This window comes from Lepidochelys kempii, chromosome 3, assembly GCF_965140265.1.
Source record: "Lepidochelys kempii isolate rLepKem1 chromosome 3, rLepKem1.hap2, whole genome shotgun sequence".
Lineage (NCBI taxonomy): Eukaryota > Metazoa > Chordata > Testudines > Cheloniidae > Lepidochelys > Lepidochelys kempii.
In genome coordinates this window covers 65,433,999-65,452,021 of record NC_133258.1, presented here as the reverse complement: position 1 = coordinate 65,452,021, position 18,023 = coordinate 65,433,999, and the positions used below count along the sequence as shown (strand labels likewise).

At 41.2% G+C, this 18,023-nt stretch overlaps 1 protein-coding gene across 7 annotated transcripts in view; it reads left to right on the top strand.

Annotated features, from left to right (window-relative positions):
* Nucleotides 1-3,752: 3,752 nt before the first annotated feature.
* The window catches only part of CEP162 (centrosomal protein 162), an 80,710-nt gene continuing 66,439 nt past the window's right edge, over nucleotides 3,753-18,023 (top strand). For 3 of the 7 annotated variants that reach the window (XM_073336578.1, XM_073336579.1, XM_073336583.1), the window contains exons 1-3: nucleotides 3,754-3,894; nucleotides 8,703-8,807; nucleotides 16,628-16,766. In XM_073336578.1, the coding sequence (XP_073192679.1) occupies nucleotides 8,748-8,807; nucleotides 16,628-16,766 (199 nt within the window). In that variant the 5' untranslated portion in view covers nucleotides 3,754-3,894; nucleotides 8,703-8,747. Of the gene's footprint in view, nucleotides 3,895-8,702; nucleotides 8,808-16,627; nucleotides 16,767-18,023 lie in introns of all 7 variants that reach the window. The other 4 variants (XM_073336582.1, XM_073336577.1, XM_073336580.1 and 1 more) reach the window with 3 other exon arrangements.

The following is an 18,023-nucleotide window of genomic DNA, read 5'->3' as shown; positions in this document are numbered from 1 at the left end:
ATGTGTCGGCCAAAGTAGATGCAGCAGACTTTTTATTTGAACTTTTTTCTACACAAAAAGTATAAAATATCCATACTTTTAATTTTATAGTCAATAGTTTGACACTGTTGTTATAATATATGAAGCCATACACTTCAGCTATCTTAAGGAAAAGGTATATGTATAAAAAAGCCATCACTGAACTACATGGGTGAAATCCTGACTTTGATTAAATCAATAGGAGCTTTGCCATCAGTGGGGGCAGAATTTCATCCTATTAATTGGTACTCACTCCTGCCAAAGTGTATATCACAGTGGATAGAGAACTCTATTTTCTTAGAACCCTCAGACATGTTTTTTTGGCAGTAGCTGATCTTCATGGCTACCCCTGCTCTCTGTTTTTGTTAAATACTGCAGTTACGTGCCCTCGAGAATGTGGCTGCAACTGGTTGCTGTTAGAAGGAAATGAAAATCCTTTATATGGTAAGTGGGAACATTAGTATTCACACCATTTAAACATCTAAGCCAGGGTATACCTTTTCTCTCATCTCCATCATCATGTGGGCTCAGGTTTCCACAGTGCTGAGCCCAACGGACATTTTTCCACACTACGTGGGAGCCTTGCTGAACAGATATTAAGCAAACAGGGAAGTTAACATCATTGCTTAGCTTGCAACACTGTTCAGCAGCCTGTAGCGCTGTAGGCTTATGTAGTGGATTGCTAATGAAATAACTCCCACTGTCAATGAATGATGTCACATTCATCACTATGGGCCTGATCCCACTGAAGTCAATAGCAAAACTCACATTGGCTTAAATTGGAACAGGCTCAAACCATGTATTTGTTAGAGGGCAGTCTCTTAATTAATTTGTTTTATCTTCAGATGCTCTGTCTCAAATTATACTTTCTTATACAAGGAGGGAAAAGAGCAAATGCTGGACACTGATATTTCTGCCAGCTTTATGAAGGGATGTTGTCATGTTTAACAAACTTGTGGTTGTGTTAATATATTAACTCTTAAGGCCATATACTGTCCTAGCCTGACTTGCACATTTCCCATGACTGTCAACAGCAGTTGTGCATGTAGATGAAATGCTATAAATGGCCCTACATATGCAACTTGGTATGCAGTATTAGTGCTCTTTGAAGAAAACTGCCTTACAAAAATCTTTTGGTTTCAAGAGTTTTCAGCAGAGAGGACCAGAATGCATGTGTGTGAATAATGTGTATTTATATTCGTAAGTGACCTTTGTTATATTTTACCATTTACTATATACTGGCATAAAAATTCCTAAAGCAACGTGACTCTCACAACAAACACAATTGACAGCCTTTAGGCTGGACAGCATATGCAAGCACAGACTGCTATTGTTCTGAAGCTATTTGAAAGTCAGTGGTCAAGGAGACAGGGGTCATTAATTTCTGGAATATTTTAAACATTTGCAGATATGTGCTAAAATGTATTTAAAACAAAGTAACCACACTTTGAAGCAGAAATGTTGGAAAAGTTTTAGAAAGGGATTGTGTGTGAATGCAAGAAGGGGTTGCTTGTTCTTGTCATTACTGGCAGTAAGAAAAGTACTCTTTTATTTTTTGCTAAATATTAGCAGAGTAATTTTTTAAGTGATATGTCTCTCATACCTTTTGATTAACAGCTCTTTGGTTAGAAGTGGCCATCACATTAGTCCCAGAAGTTGACTTGAATGGCAGCAATGAGGGTCTCAGCTGAGACCTGAAATGGCAACTGAATGAAAAACTGTACACTAAATTCCATTTTGGCTGAGTATTCCATCCACAGGCTCCAGCACAGCTTCTGGAATAAAGGAACAAAAAGAACAGTAAACTTTCTGTACTTAGAAGAACTGCCAGCAATGGAATGAAAAACAAAGCTAAAGTCCTGTATCTCTGTTCCTGCTGCTCAGTTCCAGCCTCTGGCTTCAGGCAGCCTAGATAACAAGATTTGCCAAAGGACCACCAACTCTGACCCTGCTGAAACAAGGAGAGATAGATGGAGCGGCTTTTAGAGGTGACATCAGAGCATCTGTGCCAAAACCCATCTATTCACAATTCTCAGATGCCGTCTCTGAACACTGCCTGCTTTTTATTCATTTGCCAATAGTCCTCCTGCAGTGCCTGCCCTCCCTTACACCTATGCTTAGCAGCAGGATGTCTCAGACAGTAAGTCTCAGAAAGCCCAACCAAATTTTCTGTGACCTCAGGCAGCTCTACTGGTTCCCAGCCATGATCTTTTTGGGTCAGTGTAAGCCCCGTAGAGTTTCTCAGTGAGGTACGACAGTCTTCTTTAATTGAACAGTGTGGAAGTTGGTAGGCTAAATATCTGAACCTTTTTCATGTATTTTACAAATGCCATTTAGTACTCTAGGTTTTTTGCCTTTTTTTTTTTAAACAAATCTTGCTTAAGATAAGGGATAATTGCCAGAAGCCCAGTAGTGCATTTATGAGCTACGCTATAATGATACAAATAACTATGTGCATAATGGACATCTTCAACCAAAACCAGATTTCAGTTTCCTGCTGAGGACCACATTCACCCCAGCAGTACAGGGAGCACTGCCCTCAGATGGGGGAACAGATTTCATATTCCCATGCAGGACAGTTGTATAAAACCTGATTATTTTGTCATTACGCAGGACTCAAGTCAGGGACATCATTTCAGAAACATTTGAGGGGGAGAGGCAAAGGTGTATCAGCATACAGAACATATGTGATTACAGCTGCAAAGTTGTGGGGGGGGAGTGGAGCATGCAGACCCATGAAAAGACTGGGTGTTGGGGTGAGGAACCAAAGTCTAGAGGGGGCAACTTCACCCTCTTATGACACCCCTGGTTCAAGTTTTAGTAGCAGGAACAGACACTTAAAAATACCAAACTGTTCTATTTTCAAAAGATTTTAAATTCGCACTGTAACAGACTCAAGTTATATTATTGCTCAGTCATAACAATTGTATACGCTCGTTAAAGGGGCAGTTTTAGCAACAAAGGGAACAGTCCATTTTGTTGTGGGGGGCGGTTGGTTTTGTGACTGACATGTCACGACTCATCCTTAGCCCCTTTCCCTGGGCTGGGGAGGGAAGCGGCCTGGCGCTGGGAGCGAGCCCAAGCCGCTCCCCGGCCCTGGGGGTGCCGTAGCCCCGCTGCCCCGGCCGGGACGACAGCGAACACCTGTAGAGCAAGCGGCTCGGATGAACTCTAGGGCCGGGCCCGCCCCGCTGCCTTCGCACGGGCCGCCCCTGCCGCAGTCGCCGCGTTACCCTCCCACCCGCGGGCGCCGCGGCGGCAGATGGCTGTAGCCGGGGGGCCCGGGCGTCCCGCACAGGGGGCGATGGCGGAGGGGGCGGGGCAGCTCCTCGCGCCCCAGCCGCCCTCCCGTCTACTCTCTGCTCCGCCCACCCGCCCCGCTCCTCCCTGTGGCAGGGGGCGCTGTTCCCCTTTCCCCCTCGCTCAATCCCTCCACTCCGCCTGGCGGGCGTGGGCACACACAGGTCACGTGACGCCCAAGGGCTACTGCACGACATGGAGAGAGGGGAATTAGATCACGTGACCACCTAGGTTCGTGGCAGCCCCCCGTCGGTCAGACCGGCTAACGGAGGATGGGGAGACTAGAGGTGCTGATGCTCCCACTGGGCTGCAGAGGGGGGGGGGGGCGAGCCGAGTTTGCCTCGGTAGCAATGGCAGCCGCGGCACCTGCTTCCTCACGTGATCCTCTACGAGCCCGAGGAAGACGTCATGTGACCGCTGCCGCTGAGCCTGGCCGTTGGTCGCGGGAACTACGGTGGCCGACCTGAGCTAGGTCTGTTACCTAGGTAACCTAGTTCCGGCGCCTGAGACAAACCTACCGGTTTTCAAGGGAAGCGGCTGCCGGCGTTTCGGCCTGGATTGGCCCGGGACAGGGAGGTAGGTGGCCGGCCGGAGGCGGCACCCTCTGGGCGCCCAACAACAGAGCTCCAGCTGCGACTGACAGACTTGTGCGCGCGGCCCTTGCGGGAGCCCTGTGCCAGCCCGCTAGCCCGAGGCTGTGCCCTGGGCGGGGCCGGGGTCGCTCCGGCGTGCGCCTGCCCTGGGAAGCCAGGAGACCTGCTGCCTGAAACGCCGCTGCCCTGCCTTGGCCCGGGGCTAGAGAGACGCCCACTTGCCCACAGGGCGATCGCCGGGGGGGCTTGCGGCTAAGCCCGCCTTTCCTGATGCTCTGGGCCTAGTGCCTCCTGGGCACGCTGAGGATTGGGATTGGGAGTTTCTTCTGCTGAGCTCTGCCTCTTGCGTCCTGTTGGAATGGTGTATAAAGGCTGCAGATCGACCCACCATGCTGAGTGGGAACCTTTTAAAAAGCGAAATAAATAGGAAGGGCCAGATTTAGACTAAAGGGACACTGACCCTCCCCTCCCCCAGCATAAGACTAAATTTCATGCGTTTGAAAAGTGAACTCTTCCCCACTTGTGCAGTCCATTAACAGCCCTCCTGATCACTTTAAACTGAATAGATTTTCAACATCCCATTCACCTATTACCATTGTTGCTGTTTACTTCCTGCAGTTTATTCAACTGAGGCATTGGAAATAGACTGTGCAGTTCATGGCTTTCAAATGTTAGTTCACTGATGATGAGTTTGGATTTCAGGAATGTGTGAATTCAAACACAAAACAGTATAAAATACAAGTTATGCAAATGTTTCTATTAAGTCTTATAAAAATATAAAAACAGACTCTGTCTGTTTGAAGAGTGTGACTCCTTTGGTGATATTTTTGGATTAATAGTAACATAACCATGTGCCAAGGCAGTGAAAAAACAACCACCACCACCAAAAAGGTCCTGCTTTGAGCAGGGGTTTGGACTAGATGACCTCCTGAGGTCTCTTCCAACCTTGATATTCTATGATTCTATGATCACAGCTTCAAATCCCAGTGGGGTTAAGTCAGTTTTCCATCATTCCTGGGAAGATAAACTTGAGTTCTAGGAAGTCTATTCTGTGTGTCTTTTCATATGAGATATTAGAAATATTATGGCATTTGCCATGAGAAAAAGGCTTTTAATAATCTTCTAGCCAAAGTTTCCCCTTCCTGCAATGATGCAGTGTGCTGCCAGGCAACCACCCTTCATTTCCAGAAATGGCTGCATTTTGTGATATTGTGTGTGTATATATTATTTGCAAAGCGCTTTGGGATCCTTCTACATTAAATACATAAATATAAGGTTATTTCTTATTAAGGGTGAAACTTGCCTAAAGTCTTTTCAGGAAGCATGTGCTTGATTTTAGTTAATAACTGGCATTACCTGTGGGCAAATGGATGTCAACTGATTTTAAAAAAAACTTTTTGAAAAATAAAACATCAGATGAAATTTTATAAGATGCAATGTAAATATTTATAAGAAATCTGTGTGTATAGATGTATGTAATGCACAGGAAACCACGGTAAAATGTAAGAAGAAGATCAGGATTCATTTTTTCTTAGCAAACTTGCAAATAAATATTCTTCACTTGCTTAAGCCGTTGGCATAGGTAGTAACATTAAAATGTCACAGCTCACAAGACTTCTTGTTGTAAAAATATAAAATCATACTGGATTATGAGTGTCATGAGAGGTCACATTGTTAATCCTCTTAGTGTGGTTTTTTAAGACTCTTTCCAAGTGCTTACATAGGGGTATCTTATTTAATTCAAAGACTGGGCAGTCTTTGCAGCAATTTTCTTTAGTACTGCCAAAGTGTTGGGTAGTCTTTGGATAAAGTAAGAGTTAAAGCAGGAAACAGTTATCAGAACTCGCCTGCCAAAATCAGTTTACTAGTTAGGTAATAGTTCTATGTTCTGACAAGGATCTATACTTGAAAAAGTTCATATTTAATAGTAAAACCTTATCTGCAAACCCTTAATCTATTTTGAATTTATTATATCACTTCTTGTTCTGAAGGATTCCAGAGTACTTCAAAACTATATATGGCACCACTGTAAAACAGCCACTTCGAGTCTGCAGGGAGATACCTAAAAGCTGCATGCTGTTGAGAAGCTGGGGAATATTTGTTCTCAAAAACCAACATAAATCCTCCCTTTACAAAAAGCACTATTGACTTTTCTATGTGAATGCAGAGCAGACAGAATTTCTGTCTTTAAGAGCTAACCTGAAAGACTTCCATGGATTAAGACAGGTTTCAGAGTAACAGCCGTGTTAGTCTGTATTCGCAAAAAGAAAAGGAGGACTTGTGGCACCTTAGAGACTAACCAATTTATTAGAGCATAAGCTTTCGTGAGCTACAGCTCACTTCTTCAGATGCATATCGTGGAAACTGCAGCAGGCTTTATATATACACAGAGAATATGAAACAATACCTATTCCCACCCCACTGGCCTGCTGGTAATAGCTTATCTAAAGTGATTTCCAGCACAAATCCAGGTTTTCTCACCCTCCACCCCCCCACACAAATTCACTCTCCTGCTGGTGATAGCCCATCCAAAGTGATAACTCTTTACACAATGTGCATGACAATTAAGCTGGGCTATTTCCTGCATAAATCCAGGTTCTCACATCCCCCCCACCCCCATACACACACAAACTCACTCTCCTGCTGGTAATAGCTCATCCAAACTGACCACTCTTCAAGTTAAAATCCAAGTTAAACCAGAACATCTGGGGGGGGGGGGGTAGGAAAAAACAAGAGGAAACAGGCTACCTTGCATAATGACTTAGCCACTCCAAGTCTCTATTTAAGCCTAAATTAATAGTATCCAATTTGCAAATGAATTCCAATTCAGCAGTTTCTCGCTGGAGTCTGGATTTGAAGTTTTTTTGTTTTAAGATAGCGACCTTCATGTCTGTGATCGCGTGACCAGAGAGATTGAAGTGTTCTCCGACTGGTTTATGAATGTTATAATTCTTGACATCTGATTTGTGTCCATTTATTCTTTTACGTAGAGACTGTCCAGTTTGACCAATGTACATGGCAGAGGGGCATTGCTGGCACATGATGGCATATATCACATTGGTGGATGTGCAGGTGAACGAGCCTCTGATAGTGTGGCTGATGTTATTAGGCCCTGTGATGGTGTCCCCTGAATAGATATGTGGGCACAGTTGGCAACGGGCTTTGTTGCAAGGATAAGTTCCTGGGTTAGTGGTTCTGTTGTGTGGTATGTGGTTGTTGGTGAGTATTTGCTTCAGGTTGCGGGGCTGTCTGTAGGCAAGGACTGGCCTGTCTCCCAAGATTTGTGAGAGTGTTGGGTCATCCTTTAGGATAGGTTGTAGATCCTTAATAATGCGTTGGAGGGGTTTTAGTTGGGGGCTGAAGGTGACGGCTAGTGGCGTTCTGTTATTTTCTTTGTTAGGCCTGTCCTGTAGTAGGTAACTTCTGGGAACTCTTCTGGCTCTATCAATCTGTTTCTTTACTTCTGCAGGTGGGTATTGTAGTTGTAAGAAAGCTTGACAGAGATCTTGTAGGTGTTTGTCTCTGTCTGAGGGGTTGGAGCAAATGCGGTTGTATCGCAGAGCTTGGCTGTAGACGATGGATCGTGTGGTGTGGTCAGGGTGAAAGCTGGAGGCATGCAGGTAGGAATAGCGGTCAGTAGGTTTCCGGTATAGGGTGGTGTTTATGTGACCATTGTTTATTAGCACTGTAGTGTCCAGGAAGTGGATCTCTTGTGTGGACTGGACCAGGCTGAGGTTGGTGGTGGGATGGAAATTGTTGAAATCATGGTGGAATTCCTCAAGGGCTTCTTTTCCATGGGTCCAGATGATGAAGATGTCATCAATATAGCGCAAGTAGAGTAGGGGCTTTAGGGGACGAGAGCTGAGGAAGCGTTGTTCTAAATCAGCCATAAAAATGTTGGCATACTGTGGGGCCATGCGGGTACCCATAGCAGTGCCGCTGATCTGAAGGTATACATTGTCCCCAAATGTGAAGTAGTTATGGGTAAGGACAAAGTCACAAAGTTCAGCCACCAGGTTAGCCGTGACATTATCGGGGATAGTGTTCTTGACGGCTTGTAGTCCATCTTTGTGTGGAATGTTGGTGTAGAGGGCTTCTACATCCATAGTGGCCAGGATGGTGTTAACAGGTGTTAACAGCACAGTTTCCACGATATGCATCTGAAGAAGTGAGCTGTAGCTCACGAAAGCTTATGCTCTAATAAATTGGTTAGTCTCTAAGGTGCCACAAGTCCTCCTTTTCTTTTTTCCATGGATTAAATCATTATTTATTTGTTATGCTGTAGCAGTGTGCTCAGTGCTGGACAGACTCTAGAGAAAGTCTCCCTGCCCCAGAGTGTTCACAATTTTGGAAAACAAACAGTTAACAATTAAAATACATCCAGCACTGTGCAAGTGTATATGGTATAGATGCAAACTGATGTTTATGGTGTTTTTCTCCCTTTCGTTATAAATGAAACATTTCCTTCCTGATAACGTTGGTGGAAGAGCTGCATTTTGAAGAGGAAAATGAAGGATGAGAAGAAGTTCCTATTTTATCAACCTCACAAATTTTAAGGGCTAAATCAGTCCTGTTGGTATTTATGTCTATGATTCTAGGGAATCTAGGCAATTCAGATGTGGTGCTTGGACCTTTGTTTGCAGTAAATACAGTATTTGGGGCAAATGTGGTATAATTTAGTCTTGGTAGATAACTTTTAATGTTTCCTGCATGAAAAGCTAGTAGGAAATTACGAGGTTGTTTATGATTTCAAAAGCACTGCCTCATTTACTGCATTATTTTTAATTTTAGTATTTTCCAGTAATTGAACTGTTTTGGAAGTTAAGATTGCTGACTATGGCTCATCGATTTTCAAAAGCAGAACTAGATGAGCAGTTTGAACAGTTTCTGAAGGAGGTATGTTTCCATTTTAATATTAAATTGATTACATATCTTTTTTATCCCATTAAAATGTGGAAACACTGATGATTGGGTGTGGTAGAGCAGGAGAGACGTGACACAGCTATATTATATTGAATAATTCTCTTAGGTAGTGATTGCACAAAGCCTTACAGACCGGCTTAACTTAAAACTTGCAAGTAGTGCCAGTGAAGTCAATGGGATATTTTTGTGCTTAATTTTAAGCCCGTGTGCATGTTTTTGGTGGACTGGGGCCTTAGAAAGCTCATTTGCTACATGATTTTATGATATGATTAATTGTGATTACATTATTCAAGGTATTAAATTTGAGAGCCAGACTCAGCGCTAGCAGCAGATGTTTAAAATTGATCTGCTTGACTTAAAATACATGGAATGAGACCAATAGCAACTTTTCCATATGTGTATAAAATTGCAATTTGCATTTAAAACTACTTTCATCAAGTATTTTTCCTGTATTATTTTTAAATATATAATTTCACTTAAAAGCGGCTCTAAATTCTAATAAAATTCATTGCTATAAAATAAACCTAACAAAAGGGGAGCCAACTGTAGTGGTTTGAAAGTTTTAGGCTGAAGGATTTTATCACTGATGGTGCCCAGTGTTTAGCAAAGGGTTACATCTAGCCAAAAGTATCCAGATTTTCCAGACTTCTGGTACTGACAAATCAAAACACCATAAATCTCCAGCGCTGCATTTCTTTCGCTGGAGCTGTATTATGTAGTCTATTACTTTCCCAGCATATGAATGAAAACAAGTTGACTTAGGGTCAGTCCAGATAAGATGGAAATGATGCTCGTTAGTAGCGGGGAAACATCTGGAGGATTTGGCAGGGGTTGTGTGCTCTGTTTGTTGAGGTATGCCTGTCTATTGTCAAAGCAATTCATAATTTCTCAGTATTTTACTAGATCCATCACTGCTTCTGGTTAGCAGCTCTGAATGTTCTTTGGCTAGCCAAGCAACTGTGGTCTCTTCTTTTTGATGCAGACCTTGCTACAGTTTCCATTCATTTTTCTCTTCTACTTCACTACCATTGTATGTGTTGAGCAGTCTTGAAGGACACTTGGAGCTTTGACTAATGGAAAATTGTTTTTTCTGCCTTTTAAGCAGGAAAGAATGTGAGCTCATTATACTACTGCTCTCCAATGGCTTCCAGTTTGTTTCTGAGTATAGTTTAATCTTTTGTTTAACCTAATTAAGGCCTTGAATGTTCTGGATGTGGTTACCTTGGAGATTGTCTGCATTTTTCCCATTGCCTTTTTGGTAATTGAGATCTACTGTGGTGCAATTAGAGTTGATCTCTTAGGCTCTGTTGGCTGGATTCAGGGATTGTGACTTTGGAACTCCCTCTGTGGTTTATTGAAATTTGTGAGCATGATGTGAGCCACACTTACTTAGGCCCTTTTCAGACTAGGGGTGCAGCCATGGGGCATATGTGATGTAAGACAGTGGGCACCAAGTTAAATTATATATAATATGTTCATATTTTAAACGTTTGTGTAAGTAATTAAACTACATGGCAGAGTTGCACTAGTCAGGAGGCTCCTTCTTCTTGGTTGCTCTGAAGCTTTTGATTTTCAGAGGCTGGTTTCTATCCCTGCCTGAAGTATGCAGCTAGGGGGAATCCCTACAGCCCTAGGGATTGAACAGCATTGAATAGAGAGATTGGGAAACCAAAATGGCATTTTTTAACCTAAGGTATTCCATCAGCTATCAAGGCCAAATTCTGCTGTTTCTGACAACAATGTGAATAAATAGCTACTACACAGATGTTTTTAATAGTGTTTATAGTATAGTAGTGTTCTGTTATGGAGATGGGGGGGGAAGCAAACATCATTCTGGGATGTATTAGCAGAAGTGTTGTAAGCAAGACACGAGAAGTAATTCTTCCACTCTATTCCACATTATTTAGGCCTCCGCTTGGAGTATTGTGTCCAGTTCTGGGCACCACATTTCAGGAAAGATGTGGACAAATTGGAGAAAGTTCAGAGAAGAGCAACACAAATTACTGGAAAACATGACCCATGAGGAAAGATTGAAAAAATTGGGTTTAGTCTGGAGAAGAGAAGATTGAGAGAGGATATGATAACCATTTTCAAGTACATCAAAGATTGTTACAAGGAGGAGGGAGAAAAATTGTTCTCCTTAACCTCTGAGGATAGGACAAGAAACCATGGGCTTAAATTACAGCAAGGGCAGTTTAGGTTGCACATTAGGAAAAACTTCCTGTCAGAGTGGTTAAGCACTGGAATAAATTGTCTAAGGAAGTTGTGGAATCTCCATCATTAGAGATCTTTAAGAGCAAGTTGGACAAACACCTGTCAGGGATGGTCTAGATAATACTTAGCCCTGCCTTGAGTGCCTCCCAGTCCTACGATTCTGTGTTTTACTGAAGAAATGCGGTGATTTGGTTTTGCTTTTTCAGAAACTGATGGCTGCGGCTGGAATTAAGACTGCCTGTTTTGTTGGGAGTCAGAGGCATATATGCTGAGTGAAAGAATGTGGAGAAGGCAAAATCATAATTGCAAGGGTTGTGTGAGCACTAAATTTGTTTGAGTGTTAGCTATTTTATGCTGTATCAGCAAAAACAACAACGAGTCCTTGTAGCACTTTAGAGACTAACAAATTTATTTGGGCATAAGCTTTCGTGCACGAGAACCCACTTCATCAGCTGCATTGAGTGGAAAATGCAGTCGCAGGTATAAATACACAGCACATGAAAAGATGGGAGTTGCCTTACCAATTGGGAGGTCAGTCTAATGAGACAATTCAAATAACAGTAGGATACCAAAGGAGGAAAAATCACTTTTGTAGTGATAATGAGAGTGGCCCATTTCAAACAGTTGACAAGAAGGTGTGAGAAACAGTAGGGAGAAATTAGTATGGGGGAAATTAGGTTTTGTAATGACCCAATCACTCCCGGTCTTCATTCAGGCCTAATTTGATGGTGTCCAGTTTGCAAATTAATTCCAGTTCTGCAGTCTCACGTTGGAGTCTGGTTTTGAAGTTTTTTTGTTGAAGAATTGCCACTTTTAGGTGTCAGAGTAACAGCCGTGTTAGTCTGTATTCACAAAAAGAAAAGGAGTTTTTGTGGCACCTTAGAGACTAACAAATTTATTTGGGCATGAGCTTTCGTGAGCTACAGCTCACTTCATCGGATGCATACTGTGGAAACTGCAGAAGACATTATATACACGGAGACCATGAAACAATACCTCCTCCCACCCCACTGTCCTGCTGGTAATAGCTTATCTAAAGTGATCATCAAGTTGGGCCATTTCCAGCACAAATCCAGGTTTTCTCACCCTCCGCCCCCCCACAAACTCACTCTCCTGCTGGTAATAGCCCATCCATTGTGCTGGAAATGGCCCACCTTGATTATCATACACATTTTAAAGAGAGTGGTCACTTTGGACCACTAAGGTGCCACAAGTACTCCTTTTCTTTTTGCGAATACAGACTAACACGGCTGTTCCTCTGAAACCTGTTTGAAAGACTAACACTACATATTGAGGGAATCCTAATCCTTTCAGAAGATTGTGTGTATAAAATGATGTGTATAATACAAGCTTGTGCTAAGAAAAGTAATTAAAAAAAAAACTAATGTAAAAATGTCAAGAAAATGGTACTTTGATGTATATCATTAAATGACTGGAACGCTCTTGCTCTGTGAAGTGTTAAATGCCAAGGATCTGATCCTGCAGGCATTTCTGCACTTGCTTAATTTTACTGCCATGTGTAGTCCCATTGACAATGGACTGCTTCATGGTAGTGAGTTAAGCAAGTGCTTAAATGAATGCAGAATTGGTGTCCAAGTCCCTAAAGAATTGGTCTGACTTTATGCATGTTTTTAAAATTAATCTTTTTTTAGCTAATTAATAAGTACCATTATTGTTTAGTGGGAAGTAAAATAATTGACTCTGACTCTGTCTTCTCAAAGCTCACGAAAGCTTATGTTCAAATAAATTTGTTAGTCTCTAAGGTGCTTTTCTTTTTGTGAATACAGACTAACACGGCTGCTACTCTGAAATCTATCTTCTCAGTATTTTTGAGAGGCAACATTAAGTTTATTTAGCCATCAAAACTAGTATTGAGAATTCACTGTTCAGAAAAAAAGGTTGTGGGGTTTGTTTGTTTTTTGTTGTTGTTTTTTGTAAAAATAAGCATTTTCAGTAAGTCTTGGTGATCAGACAAATGTTGTTATTGGGGAAAATGTAGTAATTTTTGTGTAAAAGTTTTCTATCCCAGGTGTTACTTTACTATTTGCAGTTGACAAGATGACTGGACATAGAAAGTTTCCAGATCTGAATTACAACATCTGGGGGTTTCAGTTTCTTCAGTTATGATACTCCAAGGAGTATCAGCATCATGCATGTCCTGCTTGCTGAGTAAAGGATACAGTTAGTCATAACAGAACTTGTATCAAGCACCTGTCGATAACTCCCAGCTAGCGAGAGGCACACAGTCCTTGTGGGACAGTGGTACTATAATACCTGTGTTGTGACTAGAATAAGGAAATTATTTTGACTTTGTTAAGGGCATATATTAAAAATGTGTTTTATTCTGTCCTGTTGAGCAATTCGGCCAAAAGAGTTTATAGTATGTGCTGTCATTTTTTAGCTTTATAATTTACAATTTTTTATTAAATTGCTTAGTATTCGTGATGCAGGGCTTTCAGTACAGTACTTAAAGATTCTCTCTCTGAGGCTATTGAAAATATGATAAACTTTTATTTTTGTAAAACTTAATTTTTAAAAAATTGTTCAGAAATGATGGTGGATTTTGGAGATATTGGTTAGAGCACTGTAATATTTCTTTGTGTTACTGTTCCTTTTGTTAGCAGTTGCTAAAGGATTGTTCATTTTAGACCATTCACGTTTGATTTATGGATGTTCTCAGCTCATTTAGATCTTAATATATGGGTGGTCCTTTATGGGAAATGTAATAATTATAATAATGCTAACTGCTCCTTGGCTTCATACTGATTAAGTACACAAAACTTGGTTGATTCCAGTCAAGACTGCACTGTTAAAATGACCGCAAATATAAATATAAAAATTAAGATTTCTATAGTGGTATTAACTTCCTGGTATATTTAAAAATATAAGCAATAATATGCGGTGTTAACCTACACAGTTAGGAGAGAAAAATAGGAATAGAATATACAGCAGTGTCCGCCACAGCTGGGGGAACCCCCGCCTCTTGCATTTCTGCTCTTTGCTGACTCTTACAACTGTACAAACTTAACATTGCTCTAACATTTTTTTTGCATTTAGCTTAAGTTTATTTTAATGAATTTTTTAAAAAACATTATTGGCTTAGGTCATCTTATGAGACTATGAAGTAGCACATAAAATCCATACTGCCCTGAATCTACTGATTGGAAGTGTATTGTGAACTACTTGAGGGTGGCAGTGATAAGAGAAATTCATGCAAATGAGGTTCTGGTGGGGACAGGGATATGTGAGGCTTCCTATACTTCATGCCCCTTTTCTCTTCCCCCACTCAGCATCTGAAAAGTTCACTGTGGCCCTATTTCTGCCATAACTCCCCCAGAGCTGTCCTGGGAGTCGGAGAGAAGGAGCAGAAGTTGGCTCTGTGGGCATGGGTCAGGTCTCTACTTCAACACAGCCTTGTGACCTGGTAGACTGGCTGTGGATCTTTCCTCTCCCCACTCCTTCCCATTTATCTCAGTTAGCAGGAGTTTAGAACTTTGCTCCAGTGGTCTGACTGGCTCTGAGTTGGACCTACCAGTCCGAATCCCTATGGCTAACTGTTAGTTGTGCATTGACACAAACTTGATAGTCAGGGTGGAACTGCTCAGGCATACTGTCTACCTGATTTAATTCCCAAGAGCATGGAAAGCACAGAGTGGAGTTCTGAATTCTGCCCATTATCAGACAAGTGAGGAAGGCTTCATGGTTATTTCGGGGGGGGGGGGGGCGCTGGGGAATGACTTACCTTTGGGACTTTAACAATGCTGCTCAGGGTACAAAGTCAGGCCAAACTATACATCATCTTCTGTCCTCTGGAGGGACGTGATAAGAATTTGGCCCAAGTTTTTTATTTAAAAGAATTATTATACATAGGTTCTTACACTGTCACTAAAATAAAAATCTGATTACATTATTAAATTGAAAATGTATGTTGCTGATCAGATAATTTTTCCAGAACCAACTGTTGTCAATTAAACATCAGTGCTAGAAATATAGTACACAGTATTACTCCATATCCTAGTATAGTTATTGTTTTCTTGTACAACTTTATGCTACTAATATGAAAAGCCAAAAAGGGTGGACTGTGTGGAATCAAGGGAGGCTCCTGAACAACTCTACCAAAAGATCATGGATTAATTTTCAGTCATGTTGAAAACACAATGGAAATGTTTTCATTGTGCCCTTTTTATAATAGTCTGATCCTCAATTAAAAATATAATCTAAATCCAGAAAAAATGTTAAAGTAACTAAATATGTAAGTACCCAGAGGAGAGTAAAGTTATAAGTAACAGCCATCATGGATTTGTCAAACACAAATCATGCCAAAACAACCTAATTTCTTTCTTTGACAGAGTTACTGGCCTAGTGAATAGGGAGGAGGGTATAGACATGATATATATTAATTTTTAAAAAGGCTTTTGACATAGTCCCACATAACATTCTTATTAAGGAAACTGGGAAAATATGGTCTGGATGAAATTACTATAAGGTAGGTGCACAAATGGTTGAAAGACTGTATTCAGAGTAGTTATCAATGGTTTGCTGTCAAACAGAGAGGGACTGGGCATGTATCTAATGTGGCCTGGCAGAGCTCTGTCCAGGGTCCAGTACTATTCAGTATTTTCGTGAATGACTTGGATAATGGAATGGAGAGTGCGCTCATAAAATTGCATATGACCCCAAGCTGGGGATGGGGGTTTCTAGCACTTTGGAGGACAGAATTAGAATTCAAAATGACTGTGACAAACTGAAGAATTGGTCTGAATTCAACAAAATGGAATTCAATAGAGGGAAGTGCAAAGAACTCCACTTCGGAAGAAAAAAAAAATCAAATGCACAACTACAAAATGGGGAATAACTGGCTAGGTTGCAATACTACTGAAGCATCTGGGGGTTATAGTGGATCAAAAATTGAATGAGTCAGTAGTGTGATGCAGTTGTGGAAAGGGCTAATATAATTCTGGGGTGTATTAATGGGAGTATTGTGTGTAAAACACAGGAGGGTAATTATCCTGCTCTATTCTCAGAATGGTGAGACCTCAGCAGCAGTACTATGTCCAGTTTTGGGTGCCAAACTTTAAGAAAGATTTGGCGAATGGGAGAGAATCCAGAGGAGAGCATAAAAAATGATAAAAGGTTTAGAAAACCTGTGACCTGTAAGGAAAGATTTAAAAAAAAACTGGGTATGTTTAGTCTTGAGAAAAGAAGACTGAGGGGATGATCTGATAACAGTCTTCAGATATGTTAAGGGCTGTTTTATAGAGCACAGTGATCAGTTGTTCTGTGTCCACTGAAGGTAGGACAAGAAGTAATGGGTTTAATCTATAGCAAGGGAGATTTAGGTTAGAAAGTTTTTCCTCATACCTATGAGGATAATTAAGCTAAACTATCCCCATCATTGGAGGATTTTAAGAACAGGTTAGACAGACACCTGTCAGGGGGATGGTCTAGGTACACAGGGTCCTGCCTCAGCACAAGAGGCTGGACTAGATGATATCTCGAGATCCCATCTAGTCCTACATTTCTGTGATTCTAATGGTTCCTTACAGAACTATTTTTAATTTTGTGGACTTCTGATTCAGTCTCTTTCAGATGATTCATTTGGAAATTCAAAGGAAAAATCCACCGTTCTTGAGACACTGGGACAGCCCAGGAAAAAGGAATTGAAGAAGAAAAATCCTGTGCCATGGTGGATCTCAGAGGATGATTCTGATGATGGTGGTAAATACTGTGCATTTCTATATAACTTCAGTTCTTTTTGCCACAGTGTGTCAGCAGGATCTTTTTCTTTTTTTCATATTTTTTTTGCATCCTGAGGAAAACTGGTAATGTGAATGTAGTTATTGTATCACAGTGATAACAAGTAATGTTTGCAGAATACAAAATTAAATGAATTCATTAAACATTTTTTGATTCAAATCTTCATTGGAAAGAAAATTCAAGCTAGTAAGCTATGAGTATTATACTGTGTTTACTTTTATGGTTAACTAAAGTTCATAAAATATTGAGATACCCTTATATCAGATGAATAAATTCTGAATCACAAAAAGATAATTTATTAGAAAATATAGTGTACAAATATTAATAGGGGTCACAAAATGTCAATAGTAAAGCATAATTTCTTACTCCGTATCTGTAGATCTCCATTTTAAAAAATGGAGAGAGGGAAAAACATAAACAATTTTGAAACAATAAGAGATCTGTATTCATGATAATTATACTTGCAGCTATTCATATGGTGGGGTGGGGAAAGTGCAGGAGAAAATTCACAACAAAAGCAAAAACATGCTACCATTCTCCCATCCTCAATCAGATGGAGGTTTTTCACAGACCTGTAGTGTATTGGTAAAACCTATGGACTTGGTGGGTCGCATGATCTCTTGTGCAGTAACTACCTTGATCGCATCCTCCTACAAGAAAATATATATTGGTTGCAAACCTCCACTGGGGAACCACCTGACTCAGGTTGGTTTCCCAGTGACCTCTAACTATCTCGGGAGTCGGCTTTCACAGGGTGATTGCCAGTCGCTTTTTCACAGTGAATGGTGTCTCTTATTTTCATGATCCATTGCAGAAATATAAGGGTGAGCTCAGCAGAAAGTTCCGGAAGTATCCCCTGGAAGTTACGTAAACGCCACTGATCATCTCAGGCTTTAAGAATGACTCTATCCCATTGATCTGTGGTCATAGTCCAGACCCAAATACTACATATTTACTTAATCCACAAATACAACATGCAGAACTCAGCAAGTGTCTGACTGTTGTCTGATGAGCTCCATGAGTTGCTCATCTTGGTCTCTGACTTTTCACAGGTTCTACTGGAAAACTCCTATCTCAGATGTTTCCCAATAGCTTTTCAAAAGCTCTGAGAGAGAACTTTCTTGCTGAGCAAGGAGTGCAAGCTGAGCATTCCACCTGGCCACTCCTTTTGCAAAAATGGCTTTGAAAGGGTATTAGCTCCAGGGATTTAAGGTAATT